At 41.9% G+C, this 25,040-nt stretch overlaps 1 protein-coding gene across 3 annotated transcripts in view; it reads right to left on the bottom strand.

Moving 5' to 3' along the window:
• Positions 1–257: 257 nt before the first annotated feature.
• Epc1 (enhancer of polycomb homolog 1) overlaps positions 258–25,040 on the bottom strand; it is a 90,831-nt gene continuing 66,048 nt past the window's right edge. For 2 of the 3 annotated variants that reach the window (XM_038333071.1, XM_038333070.1), the window contains exons 3-14: positions 20,905–21,050; positions 19,891–20,097; positions 19,242–19,390; positions 17,837–17,996; positions 16,662–16,835; positions 16,491–16,580; positions 16,261–16,409; positions 15,088–15,437; positions 7,894–8,012; positions 6,705–6,846; positions 6,257–6,620; positions 258–1,603 (exon numbers count right to left, since the gene is read on the bottom strand). In XM_038333071.1, the coding sequence (XP_038188999.1) occupies positions 1,531–1,603; positions 6,257–6,620; positions 6,705–6,846; positions 7,894–8,012; positions 15,088–15,437; positions 16,261–16,409; positions 16,491–16,580; positions 16,662–16,835; positions 17,837–17,996; positions 19,242–19,390; positions 19,891–20,097; positions 20,905–21,050 (2,123 nt within the window). In that variant the 3' untranslated portion in view covers positions 258–1,530. The remainder of the gene's footprint in view (positions 1,604–6,256; positions 6,621–6,704; positions 6,847–7,893; positions 8,013–15,087; positions 15,438–16,260; positions 16,410–16,490; positions 16,581–16,661; positions 16,836–17,836; positions 17,997–19,241; positions 19,391–19,890; positions 20,098–20,904; positions 21,051–25,040) is intronic. The other variant, XM_038333072.1, reaches the window with a different exon arrangement.

The raw sequence follows: 25,040 nt of genomic DNA, 5'->3' as shown, positions 1-25,040 counted from the left end.
GCCCTGCCTTTCCCCTCTTCGCTTCCTATTAGGTATGACACATTTTAGATATCAGTTTCCCTCACCTCCATGAGATTATAAATCGAGGGCGGGGATTTCTTTCACTGATGTAGGCAAACAGTCATGTCAAAATAACCACTGAAAAACGTCAACTTTAAGTCCCCCTCCCCCCTTTTCTAAGCGAGCCCCTTTACTGAAATAACGGAAAGTCACACAGAGTTCTGGGGTTGGAAATAAAAGCCAAAGACCACTGCACGTTAGTTTGTCAACATGTAATGCCCTGGGTTTATTTTGTGAGAATTCTATCACAATTTTCCAGGTGGGATTAAAAACCTTAAGGATAACGTATGCCATTGGACTGGGCATTCAGACTTCGGTACTGACAAAGCACTAGTAGTAGTCTGGTAAGTACCGTTCTCTTCACAGAAGAGAGGTCAAATATTTCCAAAGGAAGGCACCCGATATTTGTGGCTCTGGCCTCGCAGCCTTCTGGAGAATCTTAGAAGGAAGAAAGCTGGCTGGCTGTTTTACAAACTGGAATGACGATACACGGACAGCAATCACTGCATTCTTCTCCCCATACCCTTTCTGTAAGAACAAGTAAAGAATGAAGTCTTCAAACGATTCCACAATAAAAAAGTACATCTTTTTGTGCTAAAAAAAGGGCAAGACAACATAAACTCCAGTTGTAAGGACTCCGTCTGCGTACTTGATTTAACAGTTTTTGATGTGGAAGGAAATGGGACGACTGGGCTGTTTGCAGAGCAGCAACATAACATTAGTGCTTAAGTACCAGGGGCCGCCCACGCGTGCAGGCGGGTGGGGACGGGAGGGCTCAAGAGACTTCATTTTTAGCTTGTTGCGCGTCCTAATGGTAGTAGACCGGAAGATCCCCATTGAACAGTACATTCCCCGTTTAAAAAACTGATGCTTTTTTTTTTTTTTTGTAAAATTCTGTATGTATGTCACCATTTTTTTTTTTTTCACATGATACACAAAAAACTCAAGGACCCAGAGGGAACCAAGTTATGTTATACCATTACAAAATACCAAGGAGTCCACAGCTACCTAACACATTTACTACAGCACAGGAACCAATGAGGGTACAGTGTACAAAACCTGTAAACACGGCACAATAAATAGACAGCAGGTTCCGCACCATGCACATGATGTGATGACACCAGCTACACAGCTCACAGCTCACACTCTTGTTGCAGTTTGTTCCCCACCCCCCGCCCCCAAGTGCAAAGCATCACAAATGAACATTTCTGTATTCAAGTAACATATATACAAGGGTATTACAAATATGCAGTACTATACAGATAATTGCTGCATTCTTAATTTACAGATGTTGATTTTTTCCTATTAACAGTAAGAAAAGAAAAGTTGAAGCATGAGAGATGCGCAGTGCTGCCGAGTCTCCACAGCTGCCATGGAAACGCGTGTGCATTCCATCCTCCCCTGCGTTCCAATGCCTCTGATGCATAGCACCTGATCATGTCCCCAGGCTGCAGTCCTGTTCCCAGGAAGCTACGTCACCTCCATGGCGACTGTGTTGTCTGCTATGTTGTTCAGTGCTGGCTTTTCCGACTCGTGATTTTCCCTGTCGGAATAAGAATCCAGTTACTTAACTCTCATGGACGAACTGAGAACACAAAGAAAAAGCATTATTTATCTTTAATGATGGGAACAAACTTTATTTATGGGACAGTGGGGTAAAGACGAGTATGAATTTTTATAACTATGAAAAACAGGCAAGCAGAAAGCAGGTGTCAACAGTCAGTTCCACGGCCAACTGTACTGCCGACAGACTGTAGAAGACTCCAAGTGACCCAGCACACTAACCGTCCAAGCTTCTCAAGCTCTGACGTTCCAGCTGCAGCTGCCTTCCACTCAGCTTCTCTTCTTGCGTTTGTTTACTTATCTAGTGTATGTGTGCATGCACAAGTGTGCTCACGAGTATACCACAGCTGAACTTTTGGGGAGTCAGTTTTCTTCTACTATGTAGATTCTGGGGATCAAACAGCTTGTGAGGCTTGGTGGCAAGTCCCTTTACCCACAGAACCACCTTGGTGGCCCTAAGCCTTCATTCTTTTTTGTTGTGTATGAGTGCATGTGGAGACCCGGGGTAGACAGAGGACGGGCACCTTTCCTACCACTCTTCACCTTATTTTCTCAGATACGGTTTCTCACCTAACCTGCAGATCACAGAGCTGGCTAGGCTGCCAAGGAGCTTTAGGATCTCCCAGCCCCATCCTTCCCACACTCCCTACAGTGTATGAGGTTATAGGCACTCAATACTACATGCAGTTTTTTTTTTTTTTTTTTTTTTTTTTAATGTGGGCTCTGGGGGCTGGAGAGATGGCTCAGTAGTTAAGAGCACTGGCTGCTCTTCCAGAAGACCAGGGTTCAATTCCAAGCACCCACATGGCAGCTCACAACTGTTTGTAACTCCAGTTCCAGTGGATCCAATGCCCTTAAAACCAATGTATATAAAAAAAAAAGTGTGGGATCTGGGGGAATCTGAACTCAAGTGCTCATGAATGTACTGGCAAGCAACTTACCGACTGAATCATCTTTCTAGGCTGTGAACCATTTTTACATCTTTATATAAACTGTGTCTGTGTGTGCGCATGAGCCAGTGTGGAGGTCAGAGGAAAACTTGCAGGTCTGGTTCTCTTCTTCACCATGTGGACACCGTGGGTCACACTCAGGCTGTCAGGCTTGATGGCAAGCACCTTTACCCATAGTGCCATCTCCCCCTTCCAACCCCAAAGCTTTTCTTAGTAATTTAACATAGAACAAACAAATAAGACTAAACTTCAGGTCAGGACTTTAAATCTGGGTCCTAATGAGACTCATTAAGGGAGACAGACACAGGATTATTAATCAGAACACTAGGCTCTAAAGGTATCCCTGGAAAATACAATGAACTCTAGGAATTCGTTTCCTACTTTTAAATAGAGACATGGCTCTGTGAAGTCCCACAGACTGTAAATGTTCCCGTATTTGTACAATTCTACAGCAGTGAAAGTCACGATGGCTGGAGATAGGGAAGAGGGGGACTATACGCGACTGATTAGTCATGATTAGATAGATCAATGAGACACTGGTGCCGAGCAGACAGAGACCAGCGGGTATGCAGAGTAAAGGCTGTCAACAAGCTGCTGCTAAACTGCCCCCACCCCCTTGGCTGAAGTCTCCATGTTGGCCTAACACAGCCGCTGTGTGGCCTGCCCGCCTCCTGTCATCCCTTTTATACTAAGCTTCCTGAGTCCCTAGGAAAACCAAGTACTTGTTAACCACTTGTATTTCCCCAACATTCTGTGTTTCCATTAGCCCACTCTAGCTTCTGGAGATGCCCCCTTCTCTTCATCTAATCAACCAGTACTCCAAGTGGAAGCTGATACTTCGCAGAGCACCCTTAGGATCCCCTGGCTGTGAAAGGACAGTGACTGGACGGCACACAAAGCTTTCCCACCCAGAACGACCTTCACTATTACCTGCACTGTTCTTCATATTAGCTTTCATTGTAGGCTTATTTCTTCTAATCTGAAAAATGTAGGTCTTTGCTTCTTTTTCTCCTAGTACCTTACAGCAGCAGGGTTTTAATTATAGTACTATAGTTGATACTGAAAGTGTAATAGAGCCTCAACAAAACACTAAGGTATCTACTGAAATTCAAGAAGGCAAGAGCAGAGAAAACAATGGCTTGATTAAATGTTACTAGGCACTGACATCATTTCAACTATTAAGATTAGGGAAGGAAGGTTTACCAATCCTAATCACACAGTAAGCTATAGACAAAATCAACAACACTAATATCCTAAAGAAAACACCTTCCACCCAATGCCTGGAGAGGAGCCGGAACATTCTAAGGTGTTATTGTATTAAGAGAGAGGGCCCAGGGGCTTGAGAGGTGGCTCAGTAGTTAAGAGCACTGACTGCTCTTTCAGAGGACCTGGGTTCAGTTCTGAGCACCCACATGGCAGCTAACGACTGTCTGTGACTCCAGGATCTGACATCCTGACACAGACATACATGTAGGCAAAACACTAATGCAAACAAAATAAAAATAAATTATCATTTAAAAAAAAGACTTGAGGTCCTAGCTAGAGCAATAAGACACAAAAAGGAGATCAAGGGGATACAAATTGGAAAAGGAGAAGTCAAACTCTCACTGTTTGCTGATGATATGATAGTTAACATAAGCGATCCCAAAAATTCTACCAAGGAACTTTTACAACTCATAAACACTTTCAGCAATGTAGCAGAATACAAGATTAACTCAAAAAAGTCAGTCCTGTACACAGATAATAAAAGGGCTGGGGAAGAAATCAGAGAATCAGCACCCTTCACAATAGCCACAAACAGCATAAAATATCTCGGAGTAACTCTAACCAAACAAGTGGAAGACCTATATGACAGGAACTTTAAATCTATGAAGAAAGAAATTGAAGAAGACACTAGAAAGTGGAAAGATCTCCCATGCTCCTTCCTGGGTAGGCAGAATTAACATAGTAAAAATGGCAATCTTACCAAAAGCAATCTACAGATTCAATGCAATGCCCATCAAAATCCCAGCAAAATTATTCAAAGACCTCGAAAGATCGGTACTTAACTTCATATGGAAAAGCAAAAAACCCAGGATAGCCAAAACAATTCTGAACAGTAAAAGAACCTCTGGAGGCATCACAATCCCTGACTTCAAACTCTACTACAGAGCTACAGTACTGAAAACAGCCTGGTATTGGAGGACCAATGGAACTGAATAGAAGACCCAGATATCAATCCACACATCTTCGAACACCTGATTTTTGACAAAGAAGCAAAAAATATCAAATGGAAAAAAGAAAGCATATTTAACAAGTGGTGCTGGCAATTAATAAATGCGACCTCCTGAAACTGAAAAGCTTCTGGAAAGCAAAAGACACAGTCAACAAGACAAAACGAAAGCCTACAGAATGGGAAAAGATCTTCACTAACCCCACATCAGACAGAGGTCTGATCTCCAAAATACACAAAGAACTCAAGAAATTGGTCATCAAAAGAACACATAACCCAATAAAAAAAAATGGAGTACAGACCTAAACAGAGAACTCTCACCAGAGGAATCTAAAATGGATGAAAGACATTTAAGGAAATGCTCAACATCCTTAGTCATCAGAGAAATGCAAATCAAAACAACTCTGAGATTTCATCTTACACCTGAAACAATGACCAAGATCAAAAACACTGATGACAACTTATGCTGGAGAGGTTGTGGGGTAAAGGGAACGCTTTTGCATTGCTGGTGGGAATGCAAGTTGGTACAACCCCTTTGGATGTCAGTGTGGCGATTTCTCAGAAAATTAGGAAACAACCTTCCTCAAGACCCAGCAAAACCACTTTTGGGTATATATCCAAAGGACGCTCAATTGTGCCACAAGGACATGTGCTCATCTATGTTCATAGCAGCTTTGTTTGTCATAGCCAAACCTGGAAACAACCTAAATGCCCCTTGACCAAAGAATGGATAAGGAAAATGTGGTACATTTACACAATGGAGAAAAAAAAAATAACTACATCTTGAATTCTGCAGGAAAATGGAGCTAGAAAACATTAAGTGAGGTAACCCAGACACAGAAAGACAATTATCACATGTACTGACTCAGGTGATTTTTAAACATAAAACAAAGATAGCCAGCCTACAAACATAATCCCAGAGAACTTAGAGAACAATGAAGACACTAAGAGAAACTCACATAGAAAGCAGAAAGTAGAAATAGAAATAGGAAGTAGAAAGTAGAAAAAGACAAGATCTCCTGAGTAAACTCGGAGTATGGGGACCTTGGGGGAGGGCAGCAGAGAAAAATGTAGAGCTCAATATTAATAAAAAAATTGTAGTGACAAAAAAGAATAGTTATTCCAAAAGATATTGAGTATTCTTATAGTAAAGTTATCTGTGTCTAGCACCCCAAACTATAAAAGAGACAATAAATGGTTAAACGAAAGAAAAAAAAAGAGAGAAAAGCCCAAGTCACATAAGCAACGTTCACTATCTCACTGGGTGGACTGGTTCATTCTCAACTAGAACTGAAGTCAACTAACACAGAATCACAACATCTACTTGCTTAAGTCTTAAACAAACAAGGGATACTTATATGCACACATTTTCCATACATAGAAGGGAAAGAAGAAAAAACTCAGCCATTCCAAAAGGCTGAAGTTAGGGGCCTTACTGCTCAAACATTTTAAGCTTAGAATAACTACTCACCTTGGAACTGAATCTACAGAGGATGACGAAGGGACCTTGGACACTTGACAGTTTGCCGCGGCAGCCAGCTTTAAGGCAGATGATGGAACAGCACTTAAAGTCCTAGGTATATGTCGTGCGTTTATTGGGGCGATAGAGTTTACAGTGGGGACTGATGAAGGTACAGTTAATCGAATGTTGTTCCCAAACAGAACCTGAGTTGTTGCAGAATTGGCAGCAGTTACTTGATGACTCAGTGCACTGTGGGAACCTGAAGTCTGTGTGATATTCGAAGGCTGTAACAAAGTTGAACCTGCTGTTGACGGACTCGTATGTACAAGCGCTGTTGGTGTAGTGCTGCTGAGGTGTAAGCCCTTGTATACTCCTGGGGAGAGAAACAAAGTACATCAACACTGCACTTTGTGGTTGTGTCAAACCCACGGGGGCCATGCAGAGCCTTTGTCCTCACCTGAGGCTGGAAGGACGCCATTCACCCCGATCCCAAGCACCACATCATCCTTCATCTTGAATCCCATCAGCTGTTCTGACGTCATCAAAGCAGAAGCAGCAAATTGTGCACTAGCAGAATCCAAAGTCTTAGAAACAAAACCCTGGAAGGAAAATACCAAAGAAAGGCCATCAGTGTCCTGGCCTCAAAATCAGCTTCTGCAGCACCAAGAGCTGGATGGCCACTGAAACCTTAGTCTCTTCTAGCAGACAGGGACGCTCACTGTCTAAAGGTTTGTACGTCTGAACATCCTATAAGACAATATAGAACACATAAGGCAATTATCAAAATAAACCCTTTAGTACAGAATGCGATAACAGCAGAAAGTCCAACTGAGAGGTTAGAAATATATTTCTCAAATAGTTCAGTGCTAGACAAATATATAAGGCAAATATGTAAGCGTCTATGTAACCTCTTTACACCTATTCTCTATCCCCCTCTCTCCCCTTACCCATCCTCCCTGCTCATATACAACCTATACATAATCAAAGACATCTTTTTTTGTTTGTTTGTTTATTTTTGGGGACACAGTTTCTCTGTAGCTTTGGGGCCTATCCTGGAACTAGCTCTTGTAGACCAGGATGGCCTCAAACTCAAGAGATCCACCTGCCTCTGCCTCCCGAGTGCTGGGATTAAAGGCATGCGCCACCACTGCCCAGTCAAGACATCTTTGAAACAGTAAGACAATCATCCCTTAGTAAAAAAGTAAGATATGATATAATTTAATTTAAAAATTAAGAAGCCTCTCGGGAAATTCCCTTTAAGATGCTTAGAAAACTCAATTCTCAGCCTTTTAGGCCCAAATCTATCTATGCAGCAAATCTTTTTCCATGCTTCAAGTTTAAAAGTGGTTTTAAAGAGTAGAAGAGGTTTGGGTTTAGTTCTGAAACTGTAGAGTGAGCTGCTTGGGGCTCTAGGCTGTGGACAGGGCTGGTACAGACTCCAGGCAGGCCGCACAACTTTCCAGTTAGGGAAGTATGCTCTTGTGTTACTCTCTACAACGGGCAGCAGAAGGAACAGCTTTCACACTCACCTGGAATGCTCCTTCTAAACCCTGTATATTCAGGCCAAAGCCACTTTTCTGTTGGTTAGATGCAAGGTTCTAGGACAACACTCAGTGAGGACAATCCTAAGACACACAAGCCCTCACCTGTGGCGCGGCGGTGGCGGAGTTGCTGTTTGCTTGCTGCTGCTGAGTTTGTGCAAGCTGCTGCTGCTGCATCAGTGCCAGTTGCTGCTGGTGCTGCTGGTATTGTTCGGCTGTGAATGCTGAACATAAAACAAGGAGACGATTCACAGAAATGCAGGCACCACAGACACCTTACGACACTAAAAAAATCCAGCATCAGAAAAGGATGGTTTTGTGCAAAATTGAAACATCTGAATAGACATGATCCTGCTAGAGATCACTTCTAGATGAAAACCCCAGCTTTTTCTGTCACATTTAACAAAAGTGGCTTCAATTTAAAGAAAAAAAGAAAGAAAACGAAGCTTCCCGAGTTGCACACAGGAAACTAGCTTTTCTAGAGCTGCGACACTCGTGCCAGACAGTGTAGAAAGTGCTCTTGCGTTGTCAGTCCACAGGCTTGGAGATGCACTCTGTACTGAGCGTGAGGTGAAACCTGGTGACCACCATTCCACTTCTGGTTTATCCAGACTGCCACGCCAAGGTGCCCAGGCCGTCCCAAGAGCGCTGTCTACATAGCTTCTTATCTTACTCATTACAAAGGTTTCCTTTAATAAAAAGTAAATTGGACAGCTTATGACTTAAAGAGAGAGAAAGACAGGAGAGTGAGAGAGAGCGAGAGAGAGAGAGAGCGAGCGAGAGAGAGAGAGAGAGAGAGAGAGAGAGAGAGAGAGAGAGAGAACGAATCTTTTAACAGGAAGAAAAGAAGTTTCAATGTTAATGAATTTTCCCCACCCAGTTAACCCACCTGGACAAAATCCAGTCAATAAGAACGGAGTTATGCTGATTACTGTACAGAGTGATGGCTGAGGAAAGACACTGTGTTATGCTACTTATGTGTGTCTATGGAGAGCTCAGTTCTAAAAAAGACAAACAAAAAAATGTTCATTTATTACCCCCAAAAGTGTGTGCAGTTTTAAAAAGGAAACCTGTTTCTTTATTCTTTTCCTTTTGCCAGTTTAAAAAAAAGGGGGGGGGGGGGGGAGAGAGAAAAAAAAAAGAAAAGCACACAATCCCAGAACCTCCTGACCGCAAGGGCTTCCTTACAGACACCTTTCCTGTCTGAGGAGGAGAAACAAAAAAACAAAAACCAGTTTATCCCCAGGTACCAGGGCACCTACTACCTATCCAAAGTACCGGAGCTCGACCCTGCAGACACACTGACCCAGTTTACTATGACGTCAGGCTCCCAGCCCATCCAGTTTTCTAATGTTCACTGTCACTTCGGTGGGATCTTTACTAACCTCCAGGACTGCGTTCCCGCCTGCCACCAGGAGACGACAGCTAACACTCCCACCACACTGCAAATGGACCCAGAAGCCAAGGGCTTCAGAAAGCCCTGTACAACTATTAGACAACTATTAGCACCTACACACATTCTTGAATTGAACTGAGTTCGTGGGCCACATGGTAAGAAAGCGTCTTCTCACTGGAGAAATGCTCCCGCTGCTTCTCCTCTGTGTGCCACAGCTCCATTTAATTGGTGTCTGACTGGTGGTAAGTTTTCCACCTTGTGTAAGCTACAGATCAAGCCGGTATTCTATGGGAAGCCTTACTTATGTTAGGATGTTCCCTAAATGCTGACATAAGTCATGAACATATCAACATGTAACAGAAGTGAGCTGGGTCAAAGCCATGAAAAACCTACAAAAATGAATGCTGCCTGAAATGAAGGCTCACAGTTAACACGATTATTTTCTATAACACAACTGCTTGAACCTTAAGATACCTAATTTATTAGATTTTTTTTTTTTTTTTACCAATGGGTTTGAAAGTTATACTTTAACTTCCTTTACTTTTCCAATAAGGAATATTTAGTAATTAAAAAAATACTTCTAGAAGGATCAGGTAATTATATACTTAGAAAAATCGCAATTCAGCATTCACTCAAGACCTCCGATAGGAGTGAAAGCAAACAGAAATGTTCATATTACAACACCCTTTTCCTGTAAAATTCTTTTGTGTATCTTTGATATTTGTGCCTTAGTTGAGCATTTAGTGGTAATTAACAAATGCTTTTGCCCTAGTTAAATCAAGTTCACCTAGCTTCTGCAGGTAGGCATGTCAATCTCATCTTAACATCTGTCTCCCACCGATGCAGATGCAGAGATAAAGATTTAGCCAGTCAATTCCACATCCGAGATGGTTGTTTCTTGATGAAGCTATTCTGTCTGGAGTCTAGTTGTAAAATCTGGCCTGGATGTTTCTGGTAAATGATCTGTAATTAATAGAGCAACAAACAGGCTGGCGTGGAGCGATAAAACCCCATCACAAACAGAATCTTCAAAGAGCACGCCACCTTTTGTGGGTCTGCGTTTTCATTTAAATGTGACAAGAATTAAGTGAGAGGACTGCCAAAATCATCTTCGCTCCCTCTCCCTCTCAGAAATAAAATTAAAGGACGTGAATTTGTACAAAGGTAAGGTAGCGAATGTGGATAATTAAAACGTTGAGCTGATTTTATATCCTTATTTATCACTGAGATTGTAGAAGCATTCATGATTCATTCTAACTCCAAGGTCTAAACAAGTACTCCACGGAATGAAGCCAAAGTGGCCATGTTTTCTGAAGTTTCTACTAATCAACAGGGGCACCAAGGCAGAAAGTTTCCAGTTATATATCTTCCTCAGATAAAGTGTAGCAATCAAATTTAACTCACTTACAAATGGTGGGCAAACCAAACCAAGCAAATCTAGACTCACAACTGCTCTGCAGAACCAAAAGGGCCGTGACCAGGAGAGGCCCTTGGTACCCGACTTCCTCCTGTAACCTCACACTGGAGATGAAGACTGAGGTCCTGAAGTCACAAAGCATATGGAAACAACCACCACCACCACCACCACCACCACAGGTTAGCTAGACTTCAAATTTAAAACAGAGAAAAATAACTTTAGATTTGGAATCTACAAGATATAATAAAAACCTTAACAATTCGCCTGTATGAGCAACATGTTTTAAAAAAAACCCTCACATGTAGGGTACCTGACCAGCAAGAATGTAATGTGGGAAGGTAATCGTGTGGAATAAAAGCAGACCTGGGCCAGAGGAGGACGTGGGATGTGACTTCAGATTTTTGGAAGACAGTGTGACAGTGGAGACAGTGTGACACTTAGCATGCTCCCATAAGAAAACACGAGTCTGAACTTGTTTGAGGCAGCTTTTGGCACAATGTACAGACAAGCTTTCTAGGCAAGATCCTTCAGTGTAGAATAACTTGACCTGTTCTAGTCCCTCATTAGAAACACCCAAGCGGATGTCAGAAACCATCACACGGAAATGTGACCCAGTGCTTGGAATGGTCTAAGGTCACAGGCACACCCCCCTGTAGCTGCGGCAATCTAACTGAGGCGCTCAAAGGGGTGAAGGGATACCAGCAAGAAACGAACCATTTCAAAATAGAGTACGGATTATTTAAAGGCATTTATACTTTATTAAAAACAAACAAAGCCACAAATCTGTTTAAAACATACCTTCGAATCAGAAACTTCTGATTCTAACAGGCCTAACAAAAAAGGTGATTAAAACAAAAGCTGGGGATATGGCTTAGTGGTAGAGCACATGCCTGGCATGCAGGGGACAGATTCGACCCCCCAGCCCTGCAAAAACAAACAAGCATAAACAACAACAAAAACCAAGCAAAATGTGAAATGATTCTAGTTAGTAGGATCCTTGCATTAAGGAAATGTAATCAAAGGGTTCCCAAGCTCTTAGCTACTGAAAAACCCAAATGGAAAACCAAGGTGTGTTGTAATTCAATTGATGGCAAGCCGTGCTAGGCCTGAGTACATCTGGCTATGGACGACTTCAATGTGACATTTCTCTAGCCCAGTGCTGCTCCACCGTGACTGCCCCTGCACCATCTACATACACCTGCTGAACTCACAGTGCGCATTCTACAACAGAGTCTGGATTAGTAAGTCTTTGAATAAAGCTTAGAGTCCTAGAGACTTAAAAATGTAATACCAATCAGTGCACAAGACTACAGTCCCTTCCACAGAGATTAAGCCAAACATAATAATTCTATGCACAGAACGTCTGTCACAGAAATAAAGCAGATTTTTACAGATGGTGTGAGTTTAGGTAAACCACTTACAATGATTCTGAATTCCATTGGGATCTTAAGGTGCATCACTGTAGTGGGAGTTTGCGTCTTGCTGAAACATCTACACACACACACTTCCTTCCCTCTTGTCTGTGTGTGTCTGTGTCTCTCTTGCTCTCTACGAGAGAGACAGAGTATGCAAGTGCACCAGGAGGACAAAGGACAACTTGTGGGAGTTGATTTATCTTCTTCCACCACGTGGGTACTGGGGATAGAACTCAGGATGGAAGGCTTGGCAGCAAGCAGCCTTTACCTACTGAGCCATGTTGAGAGCCCCTGTAACAGAGTCTCATCTAATTATGGTAATTTGATATCTTTTTAATTTCAAATGCACAAAATGAATGTGTACTGAATTTGAAAAGTGCTAGTATAGATGAAAAAGCCTAGAAAGCTATTTGGAAACAACCCAAATCACATATTAACGAATGATTATTAAGAAGAAATAATTGGTCCTTAAGTAGAACTAGTCCTAGAAATTCTAAATCCCAACCAGCAAGTCTTTCCATGATGCTCCTTCTGTTACACAGAACAAAGGGGACACAGGATTCCCTGACACCGCCAGAGGCTACCCAACACCACACAGGTCCTACTCAGGCCATTCTCTGTGCGTGCACAGCCTGTGAAACGGCAAAGACGGGCATCCCAAACAGTAGGAACAAGCTATACAAACGGGCACTCTTCAAGGAAATGAGTGGACTCATGGCACCTCCATTCAGAGCTTCTGGTTCAGAAATAGCTAAGGAACCTGGTGGGTGCTGTCTTTAAGTATCAATTTCAAATATTTGAATCAGTAATTGAATAATCAAAAAGTGGTTACATTTTAAACCATCATTTAGTCTAAGCAGAAGGAAAGTATGTTAATGACTCCCATCTGACAGGATGGCTAGAGACTCAGTCTCTCAGTATAGTCAGTGTTTCATCTGGCATCGACTAAATCAGGCTTCTTTGGTACCAAACGTGGTTTACATCTGGGGGTTATGGTGCAAAGGAAAATTATTTTTAAAACTGAAAGTATAATGGAGTGAGATGATTGGCCTAGGGGGCCATATCTTGACTCTGCAGGCCAGTATCAAATGAGAATCCCGTCTGGAGAATGCTTTCATTAAGGAGAAATGTGCTCCAACTCCCATGGATCACGTCAACAGCTAGGTTTTCTTTTCTGTTTTGGGGGCTTCTAGCTGAGCTCACTATGTTGAATGTACACCTGACAAAATTTACGGAGCCACAGATAGAGTGCCAATATCTCGTGGATATTCACAAGCATGAAAGCAGAGTGTAGTCTGTTAGCATTTATTCTCTAAGTATATGCGAGAATACAGCATTTTAAGAAGCCCCATTGACAAAAAAAGTGATTAAGATGCAAAACTACATGATTATTAGGGTTTTTTCGGGGGTGAACTTTTGCTAAAGCTGATGTTCATTTTTTAAAGATACTTGAGAAATAAACCAGGAAACTTTGCAACTGACACCATGTCCACATAAGCACCGTGCAGTAAATTACCTCCATAAGAGAGTCAGAATGGGATCTGGAGTCTGTTACATGCTTCAGTGTCTGCACTTTAGGAGGGACATGATGTGGATTGATGGAACACGGCTATTTTCTCTATAAAGCTCCAAAAAATGTATACATCTTCTAAACTATTTTTTGGGGCAATTAGTACAAGCTTACACTTTTAAACTCTCATACTGTGCTTATTAATTAAGCCTCCATGTCAAATAGCCCTTCAACCTGATGTTAAGGACTATGCAGGACAGAGAAACAATCACTAAAATTAGTGGAACTACAATCAGTTAAACCCCAGAAACATTATTTTCCAACTGATTCTCAAGTTTGCTCAGTTCACAGAATTTTTTTTTAAATAACTAACAAGTAAATTAGTTAATGAAGCATTTTCTGAAGACTTCTGAAAATGACAGCAAATTCTCATGCTTACAAAGCACTTTAACCGTAACCTAAATAGGTAATTAGGGAAGCAATCCTTTTTTTTAAAAAAAAAAAAAATCTGTATCAAAATTAGCCTAGAAGAGCTTTAACAACATAATTTAAAAGGCCAGGCAGATCTCTGTGAGTTTGAGGCCAGCCTGGTCTACAAAGTGGATTCCAGAATAGCCAGAGCTACATTATGAGACCCTGTCTTAAAATCACAAATAAACAATTAATATTTACTTATTTATTGTATTTATTTTTAAAATAATTTATTTATATTTATTTCATATACATTGGCTTGCTTGTGTGAGGGTGTTGGATCCTTATGAACAGGAATTATAGACAATTATGAGCGGCCATATGGGTGCCAGGAATTGAACCCTTCTGGAAGGTCTTCTGGAAGAAGCAGTCAGTGCTCTGTAACCACGGAGCCATCTCTCCAGCCCCCCTTTACTGTACTTATGTACTTGTGTGTGTACATGCATACATGTATGCAGGTCAAAAGACAACCTCAGCAAATGGGTTCTTTCCTTCTACTGTGTGGGTCTTGGGAACTGTACTCAGGTTGTCAGGTGTGATGCTGAGGACCTGTACTGGCTAAGCCATCATCTTGATAGTAAACTTACATAATTTAGATAATGAGGACTCAAATGATTTAAAAAAGAAAGCCAAGGACATTGTAGTATTTTCAGTATTTTACTCAAATCGTACCAAAATATTATCTAAAAGTCATTCCAAAAGATTAAAATTAAGTATCTCTCACATGTATTCTGAATGAAGTTATGTGTACCTATTGACTACTGGCCCCTAAATTTAGAGCAGATTATGTGTTTAAATACACACCACCAACAACTTGGGGTCCCTTTTACTTTCTTATTACTTGAAAATTAAATTTATGAGTCTTGTGGTTTATGGACTGCCTCGAGGTAAGCAATTAAACATTGACTATAACACACCATCTCTTTGTGACTGTGGTTAAGGAAGGACACACACACAAACTCACATAGCAACAACGCCATTGAGCAGAATTTAAAGCGCCACTTACAGCATCTACAGGCATAACGGACCACATTCAACAAGATGGAATACCCGGCCCTGACATAGCAATGGAAGCCACAAAGGAACGTACCACAGTGTGTGGAGCCACTGCTGCTTTTACTCTGCGTGGAGGTACCAGTGTGGGTCCCAGGCTGTGCTGTTCCTGCTCGATTTGTACTCCTGTGTAATTTTCTACTGGAGAGTTCATCAGTGTCACTGTCATGTAGGGATGGTGTCCGAGGCCTAAAGTGCCGCCATCTACATGATTTGATATCGACTAGTATCTGACTGAGGTCTTTAGAGGAAGATCTGTCCGAGGTATTGGTTTTTGAGGTATTGGCAAACTGATTGACTGGAGAAGGTTGTGGTGAGGAAAGCATGTCCAAATCCAGGTGGTGAAACATACTGTCATAGTCTGAATGCGCTCTGTCCAGCAGGACCCTGCACAAGGAGCAGACGTCAGAGATTACATCAAGAGGTTTTTTCCTTTCCCGAAAGCCCTAAAAGCTGAATAAAAGTATACTGAATATTTAAAGCCATACTGTTCATCACTGAAGTATTTAGCTCTTTTACAGAGTGTGCATGGCACAGGCACGTGGCATAGCACACATGCAGAGGTCAGAGGACAATTCTCAGGAGTCGGCTCTCTCCTTCCACCATGTAGGGACAGGCACAGAACTCAGCTGTCATCTCGGTGCCAAGGGCCTCTTTCCACTGAGCCATCTTGTTGGCTCTGGTTCTTTTAGCCCCAAATCTCAGTGTTGGATTAAAATTTCTTTTTTGTCTTTCAACCAAAATTTTCCTGTGCTTTGCGGTTCCTTCTTTCCTCCTCTATATACATGAAGGTAGTCTACTTCAGACCCAAGAACTGTATCCTGACAAAACGAGGCCACGGACAGGACAGAGGAGTTAATCACTGAAGTAGTTAATGCCAACTTTTCCCCAGAATTCAACGACTTTTTTTTTTTTTTTTTTTTTTGTAGTTTCCTGAAACCAAATCCTCAGTGTGTAAACACAATTTACACTTGTCCTTTCTTAGGATTTTAGCCTGTGATAACTGAGTTTAGATGTTAAGAAGTTGGGGGAGAAAAGAACCTATATGGGGTCCATCAGAACTGCGCAGTAGGTGAGGATGGCGGGAGAGCTGAGGGGGAGCATGCACAGCAAGCTGGAGGGGCCACAGCCTGCTCAACAGGAGGCCTCAGTTCAAACTCTGATTTCAATGTCTAAAGCATGTGACGCAAGGAAAGCAGAAGTGAGTTACCTTCCACCGCGCCCAACCCGTCTTCGTGCAAATCCAAGACACCTCTGGGGGACGGTGAGAGTTGTTAAGCAGTATCTATAGCGAACATCCCCCAGTCCTCCATCTTTAGGGCTAGTCCAGGGCCAATTGCCAGTTTGGTCTAAATGAGGCTTAAAAAAAAAAAATCCAAATTATTGTATTTTGTCAGTTTATCTGCTGTTTGTTCTTTACAAAGAAAGTCTGACACTTACAGCATAGTACTGACAGCCTGCTTTCCTGCGGAAAGCAAAAGGGCCGTCAGGGTCATTGTCTTCCTCGGCTTCCGAAGAGCCAGACAAAACCTTGAAATAAAGCAACGAGAGGTCAAACACGTGGGCTTCTACACTCCTCTTCTGTATGCAGGGAGCTGCTCTTCTGTTTACCTGGGACAGAGGCTCTTCATCTGAGCTGGGGAAGTCATACTGGTTTAAGTCTTTAGCACTGAAGACTGGCAGTGCAGCGGGGCTTGGCTGCTGAGGAGCAGTGGCAGACGGTGGTAAGACTTTGGGCTTCTTTTCATATTTGCGCTTCGGCCTAGTAAGATCGGCCTTATCTTGCTGCAACACAGACATGAATTGGTTACACACCAGAAGCCACATTCTACAACCTGCGGCCTCAGTTAATAATTTAGTTAATTATTAGCTGGGGAGCCAACTGCTTAAACTATTAAAAAAAGCTCAGGTTTTCCTTCCTGGCATCTCTCCCACTCTCAGAGGTTCATTCTCAGTTTTCTTTAATAATCTACATTTTCTCTGTTCAAAACAAAGATATGCTTACAATATTTTTAAAATGTATGTGTATGTGTGTACAGGTGCCTTCGAAGGCCACAGAGAGTTAGGTTCCTGGAACCTAACTGAATCACAGAGCTGTCAGTTGTCCAGTGCAGGTGCTGGGCACTGAACCCCTACAGAACCTCTACAGAGCACTGTGCGCGTGTCTCCACCCAACACCAAAAAAATTTAGATGAAAATTTAAAAAAGCTCAAGATAAAAGGACTATTCCATTTCTCTCTCCCTCTCTCCGAGACAGGGTTTCTTTGTGTAGGCCTGGCCTCAAACTCACACAGACCTGCCTGCCTCTGTGCCCCTCGCCACCCCTATGCTGTGATTAAAGGGAAGTGTGCTAAGGCATTTTCAAAAAGGCACAGTGACAGTCATCTTTTATTTCCCTGGTTTCCCTTATTAATTTTATTTCTCCCTCACCAATTTTATTCTTCACAAACTGAACTACCAGCTCATCAAAACACTTCCACTTCTCACCACTACCCATGTTAAGACTCCTTGACCGACTCTTTCCTTCTCTCACACAGACGTGTCACGGACATTACGATGACAGGAGGCTTCGTGTTCTTTCCAAACCTCCGCACCGTGAAGCACACTGACATTTCATACCCTAGCGGCAAACCCCCCTGTCAGACCTATAACAGGGCCTTCCCTCGTCCTGTGAGGAGTAAGAGAAGGAGCAATGAAACTGTCATGAGAAGCTAGTTTTCCTTCCAGTGTACAGCACACCTTACTACAGAACTGACTTATTTCTCCTGTTACCGAGTCCTAATCACCTTATGAACTTTGAACTCCTTCCCGTCCGTGACTTCCTGGTGTTTGAACTGACTGCTGTTAGCAACAGGGATGATGGGGATGGCATACGTAGGTTTCACCGGCTGTCTCTGTGCCATGACCTCAGACACGATCTCTCCACTGTAGTCACCTAAATTATACCTGAAATGACAGAGAAGAAACTTAGCTGTACATATAATGGATTGTTTCCATAAACACTATGAAATGATCTATAAACCAAACTAATCCAAGACATCCCTCCTCGCCCCGTTACCTTGTGTACCTGCCACAGGTGGGATGAACTACTCTTCTGAGACATGTATCCTAGGCTGGTTATGTATGCACTGGTGACCTTGAATGCATATGGGTGGTTTGCCTACATACATATCTGTGCATTGCGTGTGTACCTTCCCTATGGAGGCCAGAGAGGACACTGGGTTCCTGGGTACTCAATTTACAGAAGGTGGTGAGATGTCATCTAGGTGCTGATTTGAACTTTGGACTCTCCTGTGTCCACCACCTCCTACAGGCCATGGCAGCCATACACGGACCATCTGCTGCCGGGGCTCACACTGAGAGTTCCGTGCCTGCCAGGCGAGCACTTTAGTGATGGAGTTAAACCCAGAGCCCTGCAGCCTTATGCTGGTGTACAAAGTGACCGAGGGAAGACTCCTATGGCCAAGATGCCTCAAGTACTGCAGAGGAACTCCTGCTAATTAAGGAGGCTGTGCTACAGAGTATTTTTTCTAAATGAATCACAAGAAACTTAAGTGAGAGCCGGGAGGTGGTGGCGCACGCCTTTAATCCCAGCACTCGGGAGGCAGAGGCAGGCAGATCTCTGAGTTCGAGGCCAGCCTGGCCTACAAGAGCTAGTTCCAGGACAGGCTCCAAAGCTACAGAGAAACCCTGTCTCGAAAAACCAAAAAAAAAAAAAAAAAAAAAAAAAAAAAACTTAAGTGATTTTTTCCCCCATGGGGGGAGAGGAACTGAGAAGCAGGGCCCTGAGACCTGGAGCTTTTACTCTCTACCTCACCAAGTGGTCATCTGAGTGTTAAAATTTATGAACATCTGGTGCTTAATTGCAACAGGCTTGCCTACAGTGCACAATGTCCACCCAGGGTTTCACCTCTAGTACTTAAAAATCCCCCAAATGAACAACCAGTATTCAACACACACACTCCAATCTTACTCACACATCCACAGAAATGACTCAAAAGAAAAGAATTTCTCAACAGAAACACCTGTGAACCAAAATACTTTGAGAAAATTAAGACAGAATTGTGAATAAAATTTCACCAAGTTTAGTCACAGTCTCTGTTACTTAAAGAAGCTATTCCTGTAATCACAAACAATTAGGAAACGCACGAGCTGTTCTCCATCAGTCCCTACACATGAACATGACGTCACCTCTTTTCCATGATCTCCAGCGTCAGATGCAGCAGCTCCCGCTTGCTCTTCTCTCTTCTCTTTATCATCTCCAGGATGGTCACAGCTCGGCTGAGATCCCGACGCAGCTTAAGCATTTTTTCATACGAGGCTTCATCATTTTTGCGGTTCTGAAAATATAAAGTTGTTTTCTTAACTTCAAGAAGCACTTCTAACTAGCTGCACATAGAATGTATGCATTTGCAGGGTTACAGTTTAAAGACACAGGAAGGGAACACAAACCAAGTTATCAATTCTATACATGATTTTTTAGTGAGCCAGTATTAATATGCATTATTAAGGCCCCCATAAAAATTAAAGGTCAACTTATTTAATATTTTCCGGTGGGATTAACTGGAACTTTGTGTGTGTGTGTGTGTGTGTGTGTGTGTAAGTGCCCACAGGTCAGAAGTGGGTCACTGGATCCCTCAGGGCAGGAGTCACAGGTGTGCGTGAGCTGCCTGATAAGGACACAGGAATCACAACACTGTCCTCTGATAGAAAAATAAGTACTCTGAACCACTGGGAAACCCTTCTAGTGTAATTTTGGACTGCTATATGAAAGCACAGATTAAGTCACAAAAGATATCAATAACTACAGTTTTTCTTAAAAATTTAAAAATTCACTTACTTTTCGAGTTTGCATTTTTTCAGTTCGTCTTCTAAAAGCCACATACGGATCATTTGTGCTAGAACCATCTCGCTTTTCCTGTTTTACCGATGGGATAAGTGATGGCCCTCGACAGTTCTTCCTCTTTTTAATCCAGTATTCATAAACTTCTCTAATTAACTCATCATCTTCTTTTAGCAGTAGTTTGGCTTCCTGCAGACTGACTGGCTAAATGTAAAACCATTACGTCACTTTCATAAAACATATATGCAAGGACTCAAAACCACTCATTACTGCTTCATTTAAATGATAACAATAAAGCCAATAACAGTAATGATAGTATGTTTTCTGAAACAGGGTCTCAAGTATCCCAGGTTAGCCTTGAATTTGTTGAGGATGACTTTAAACACAATTCTGATCCTCCTGCCACCTTCCAAGTGCTGGAATCAAGACAGGTGCACACCACACCACTGCCACCACACTTGATTTACATGGTGCTGGGGAGAAAGCCCAATGTGCATGCTAGACAGGTATTGTACTAGTTGACCCCTTGAGTGTTCAATCTTTACAACGAGCTCTTATCAAATTTCACAGGTCACACAGCTTTAGGATTTGATATTAGTCACGTTCTACTTGATCACCAAAAACACAAATCACAGCTGAAGACTTTTTTGCTTTGGAGATAGGGTCTTATGATGTAGCCTTGGCTGATCTGGAACTTAAAATGTAGAGCAGGCTGGCTTTTAACTCACTGAGATCCACCTGCCTGCCTCTGCCTTCCAATTGCTGGGATTAAAAGCATGTGTCACCATGTTCCCTCCAGTTTATTATTTTTTTCTCTACATACAGCTGGGATAACTGAGGCACAAAAAACTGAAAATATAGTGCTCAAAATTATACAGATTAACACTAGGCAGATATAAATTTATGCTTCTAGTTTCAGAGTCTGCTGGCTCAGCTGTCCTCCAAACTGCATAGTTTCACATAATATAGGCATTTATATTAACACACAAACACACAGAAATGAAGTTGTACCTGCTGACCACTGCCCTTTTCTAGGCGGTCAATCATCTCCTCAAACTGCAACGGGCAGATGTCCATTTTCTTCTTGAGTTTATTTACGAACACTTCATCCTCAGAGTCCAGGTCGTAGTCAGGCTGCTCAGCGTCCAAACTAAAAGCTGACAGAGGAACCATAAGCAATCATTTACCGAGTGACTTCACAGCAGACGCCACACAGATGGATGGAAAAGCAGGCCCAGGCTTCCTAAAGAACAAAGGCTTCTGGAGTCTGTCTTTAGAGTCTCACACATGCCAGCTAGGCTGACTGCTGTCTTTACACCGGAAGCCAAGACAAGCTGAATGTAGGTAAAAAGCTATAAAAAAAAAAAAAAAAAAAAAAAAAAAAAAAAAAAAACCACACAGGACTCGCCATCCACACTTTACATAGGATTTTTCTTGTTTTCCAATTGCCTGTCACTGCTCCACAAACAGGCTTCTGGAGACCTTTATATGGAGGGACAGAGGCAGAAAGCATTTGATTCTTTCTGCTTCTAACCAAATGTTTATCCCCTAATCATTCTGACTAAATTTATACTAGTCAAGTAAAATCTAGTTTTTTTCTATATTATTTAAGTCCTATTTTATAAATCATTTAGCTATTATTCCAAAAGACTAAGGAAGTCGCTAGCAGCAGTGGTAACAGCCCCCATGGTACAAGTGTAGAGAATCATATCACGGTGCCAAAGATGAGTGATTTGCTCTTGTATATGCTGTCAAGAACTGCCACTCCACAGCATCAAAAAACATTCAATGTCTTCACAATCTGGGGGGGGGGGATGATATTAAGGAAAACTAAATATCCTGGTATCAAAACTCATCTACTTTTCCCCTTTGGGTTATTAATTTCTAACTCTGCAATCCAATGCCTAGAATGGTGAGGCTCTTTTTATTTATTTTATTAAAGTTTCCCTAATGTCAGTATTTGATGACCCAATAGTATATCAAGTTTCACATCATATAGCATGCTATTGTTTATGACTTCAGACCTATGTATTAGCCATTTTTTAGCTACTAAGCAGGTAAATGCCAACTTGATCTTTTAAAAATCCAGCTCGACATCACTCCTTCAAAGACCACTGCCTATTATTCACCCAGGAAGGGGCTCCTAATCTCTTCTGTTTCAGAAACTAAACCCTCAACAGAAAAATGGGCTGTGAAGTTATATACTATTTTGCATAAACTGGAGACATTTCAAGCAATCCTAAAAGCTTTTGTTTCTTCTCCCAGAGACAGAGTTTCTCTGGTGAAGCCCTGGCTGACCTTGAACTCAGAGATCTGCCTGCCTCTGCCTCCTGAGTGCTGGGACTAAAGGCGTGAGCCACCACCATTAGGCTCAATCCTAAAATCTTATAGCTTTTAAAAAAATCCTGCCAACCATTCCCTCTCTCTGCACCATATTTTGTACTATTTTACATGTTAGTTGTTAAGCATGCTTGCTCCTAGTAAGATGAGACTGATCTTGAAGAGACGCCTACACCTCATCTTTGTACCTCATGTGTTCTGAGTGACATCCCTTCTCCTGTGCCACCTGTCTGTAGACTCAGATGAGAAGTATGTAAGCGTTATGTAAATCTACTTCAATGGGAGGAAACCACCATTTCAACAAACAGCCACTTGTGAACTAAGGGGACACTCACTGGGTGACCAGAGGACTCCATTAAGTATCTGTAGAATTACATGTATTATTTTACTGTCTTTTTCATTGACTTATTTTAATTGAGAATGTGGTGGGAGTGATCAAGTGGATGTCTGGATTTACAGAAGTCTCTGGGTGCTAGCACTTGTATTCCAGACTTCCTGTCACTGCTCCACAAACAGGCTTCTGGAGTCCTTTGTATGGAGGGACAGAGGCAGAAAGCGTTTGATTCTTTCTGCTTCTAACCAAATGATGTTTATCCCCTAATCATTCTGACTAAATTTATACTAATCAAGTAAAATCTAAAATTTGCCCCCTGACACATTAGCTGCATTCCAACTGTTAAACACCCACATGTAACTGGTGATAAGGGGCTGTTCCAAAAAGTACAAATTAGAAAACATATTCGCCACTCTAGAAAGTTCTATTAAAGAAGGTTGACCCAGATCATCCCGAAAACCAAATAAATAATCAGGGGCCACTACTGAGTTCTGCCTTCTTAGGCTCTTAATGCACTTCTAGGCTCTTATCTTTACAGCCCTCACTGAGAAGCTCCCTGTAAAATGTGGAGTTTCTTTAGGGCAAACCACATAAGCAATCAGCATCACAAAGCTTAATCATTCATATGAACGAATGCAGCTTGCCCAGTATCACCTTTACATCACACACACTCAGCACACTGGTACACACAAAAATCATCTTTAAACGTCAGGGAACTGCAATGGAACTGGACAGGAAGATTCCCATCATGTCACCAGAGAGCACAGTGCCATTCCCCTGAGGGCCTCTGACTTTCCTGCTGACAGTGACAACACATGAAAACACCTACCTACAAGAGCCTTATAACCATCCATAACTAATTCTACGAGATTCAGAACACCCTCTGTGGGAACTAGCCATGCATGCTATGCACATACATACATACATGCAGATAAAACACTCATTCACATAAAATAAAAATAAGCAAATCTTAAACAACAACAACAACAAAAACCACCATGCTGTAGGTGCAATTCAGTAGTCCAACACTTGCCTCACATGGATAAAGACCTGGGTTTGATCTTCAAAACCACAAAAACTAAAACACAGAAAAACCAACCCTTAGTATTATATGTTACATACAAGAACATGCTACAAGATGAATCAAAGTGCAAAGAGCACAATCCCACATAAAATCTGATCTACTTATTTTAAAAGGGAATATAAACTGACAGGAACAGTCACTAGATCCTCTCATGTACAGAGATCTGGTCTCCAGTGGATAACATAATGTCATCTCCATTCCACTTCTTACAGCACACTTCAGAAACTTAAAGCTCATCCACTGGGCTCTAAAATGATTACTGGCGAGAGCACAGACAAGAAGAATTTCTGTATCTATTATCTAAGAAAACACTCAGATTAGCTGGGCACAAGCAGGTTTGCCCACATCCAAACAGTTCTATGTGAAGCAGGAACCAAGTACAATCCCTGGAGAAATTTCTCAGTCTGGTTTTGACAGAAGTACCATCTAACTCACTCACTATACAGCCTAGGCTGACACTCCACCTGCCTTAGCGTCCCAAGTGCTAGGGTAACAGGTATGAGCCATCACATTCAGGAAGAAAACCAAACCCTCCCTGCCCTCCCCCACCCTTTTTCTTTTGAAAGTCTAAATTTCTGCACATTGCAAAATAAAAACACTTTTGGAATACCTGAGTGTCTTTATCTATATTTGTAAAAGCTGTAGGTTTTATTATCTCATTCCCATGTGTACCTGAAGCTATGCAAGCTACATATATACACATTTGTTTTTTCATTTTCGAAGTCACTAGAGAGTAAGCAACAATAATGGCTCTGACCAAGACAATAATTTCACCTGCAGCCTGTATTTCAGTTCTGTTAATTCATCAATAGTTTTCAATGACTGTCCCAGCTACTACAGGAGAAGTTATGATTTTAGTTGTTTTTCTCCTGAGAAGTGGAGTATTTTTACTATGTTAAGACTCTGATACCTTTTAAAACTGTTAGCCCTCCTGAGTTTCTTATCATTACCACCATCGCTGCCACCACTACCACACCTCATCTTGTAGCACACTCCTTGTTGGAAGGGGGATATATATATATATATATATAGCTCAGTGGCAGAAGGATTTACTTCAGTGAACAAGATTCTGGGTTCAATCCCTAGCTGTAATAAAACAAAACACATTCTTTGCTTTAAAAAAAGTGAAGTTTTTGATTTGTTCCTCTATCTTGACTACAATAGGATACACCATTTTCAGTCCTCAGAATATCACACCCAGAGGCACATAATATTTACCTGTTTCTCATAACTCATAATTAAAATTTTACATTTTGCTACATGTGCGCGTATATGTGCACACATACCACCTCCCCACACACTGCCCAGCTAAATTAGTGTAGCTTTAGGAGCTTTAGCACTAAAACTGTTCTGTTTATTGTGTACCTGTATGATGTGTGCGAGTGTAAG

Source organism: Arvicola amphibius, chromosome 6 (assembly GCF_903992535.2).
Source record: "Arvicola amphibius chromosome 6, mArvAmp1.2, whole genome shotgun sequence".
In the NCBI taxonomy this organism is placed as follows: domain Eukaryota; kingdom Metazoa; phylum Chordata; class Mammalia; order Rodentia; family Cricetidae; genus Arvicola; species Arvicola amphibius.
Note: the sequence above shows the minus strand (reverse complement) of the source record. Positions and strands in the feature narration are given on the sequence as shown.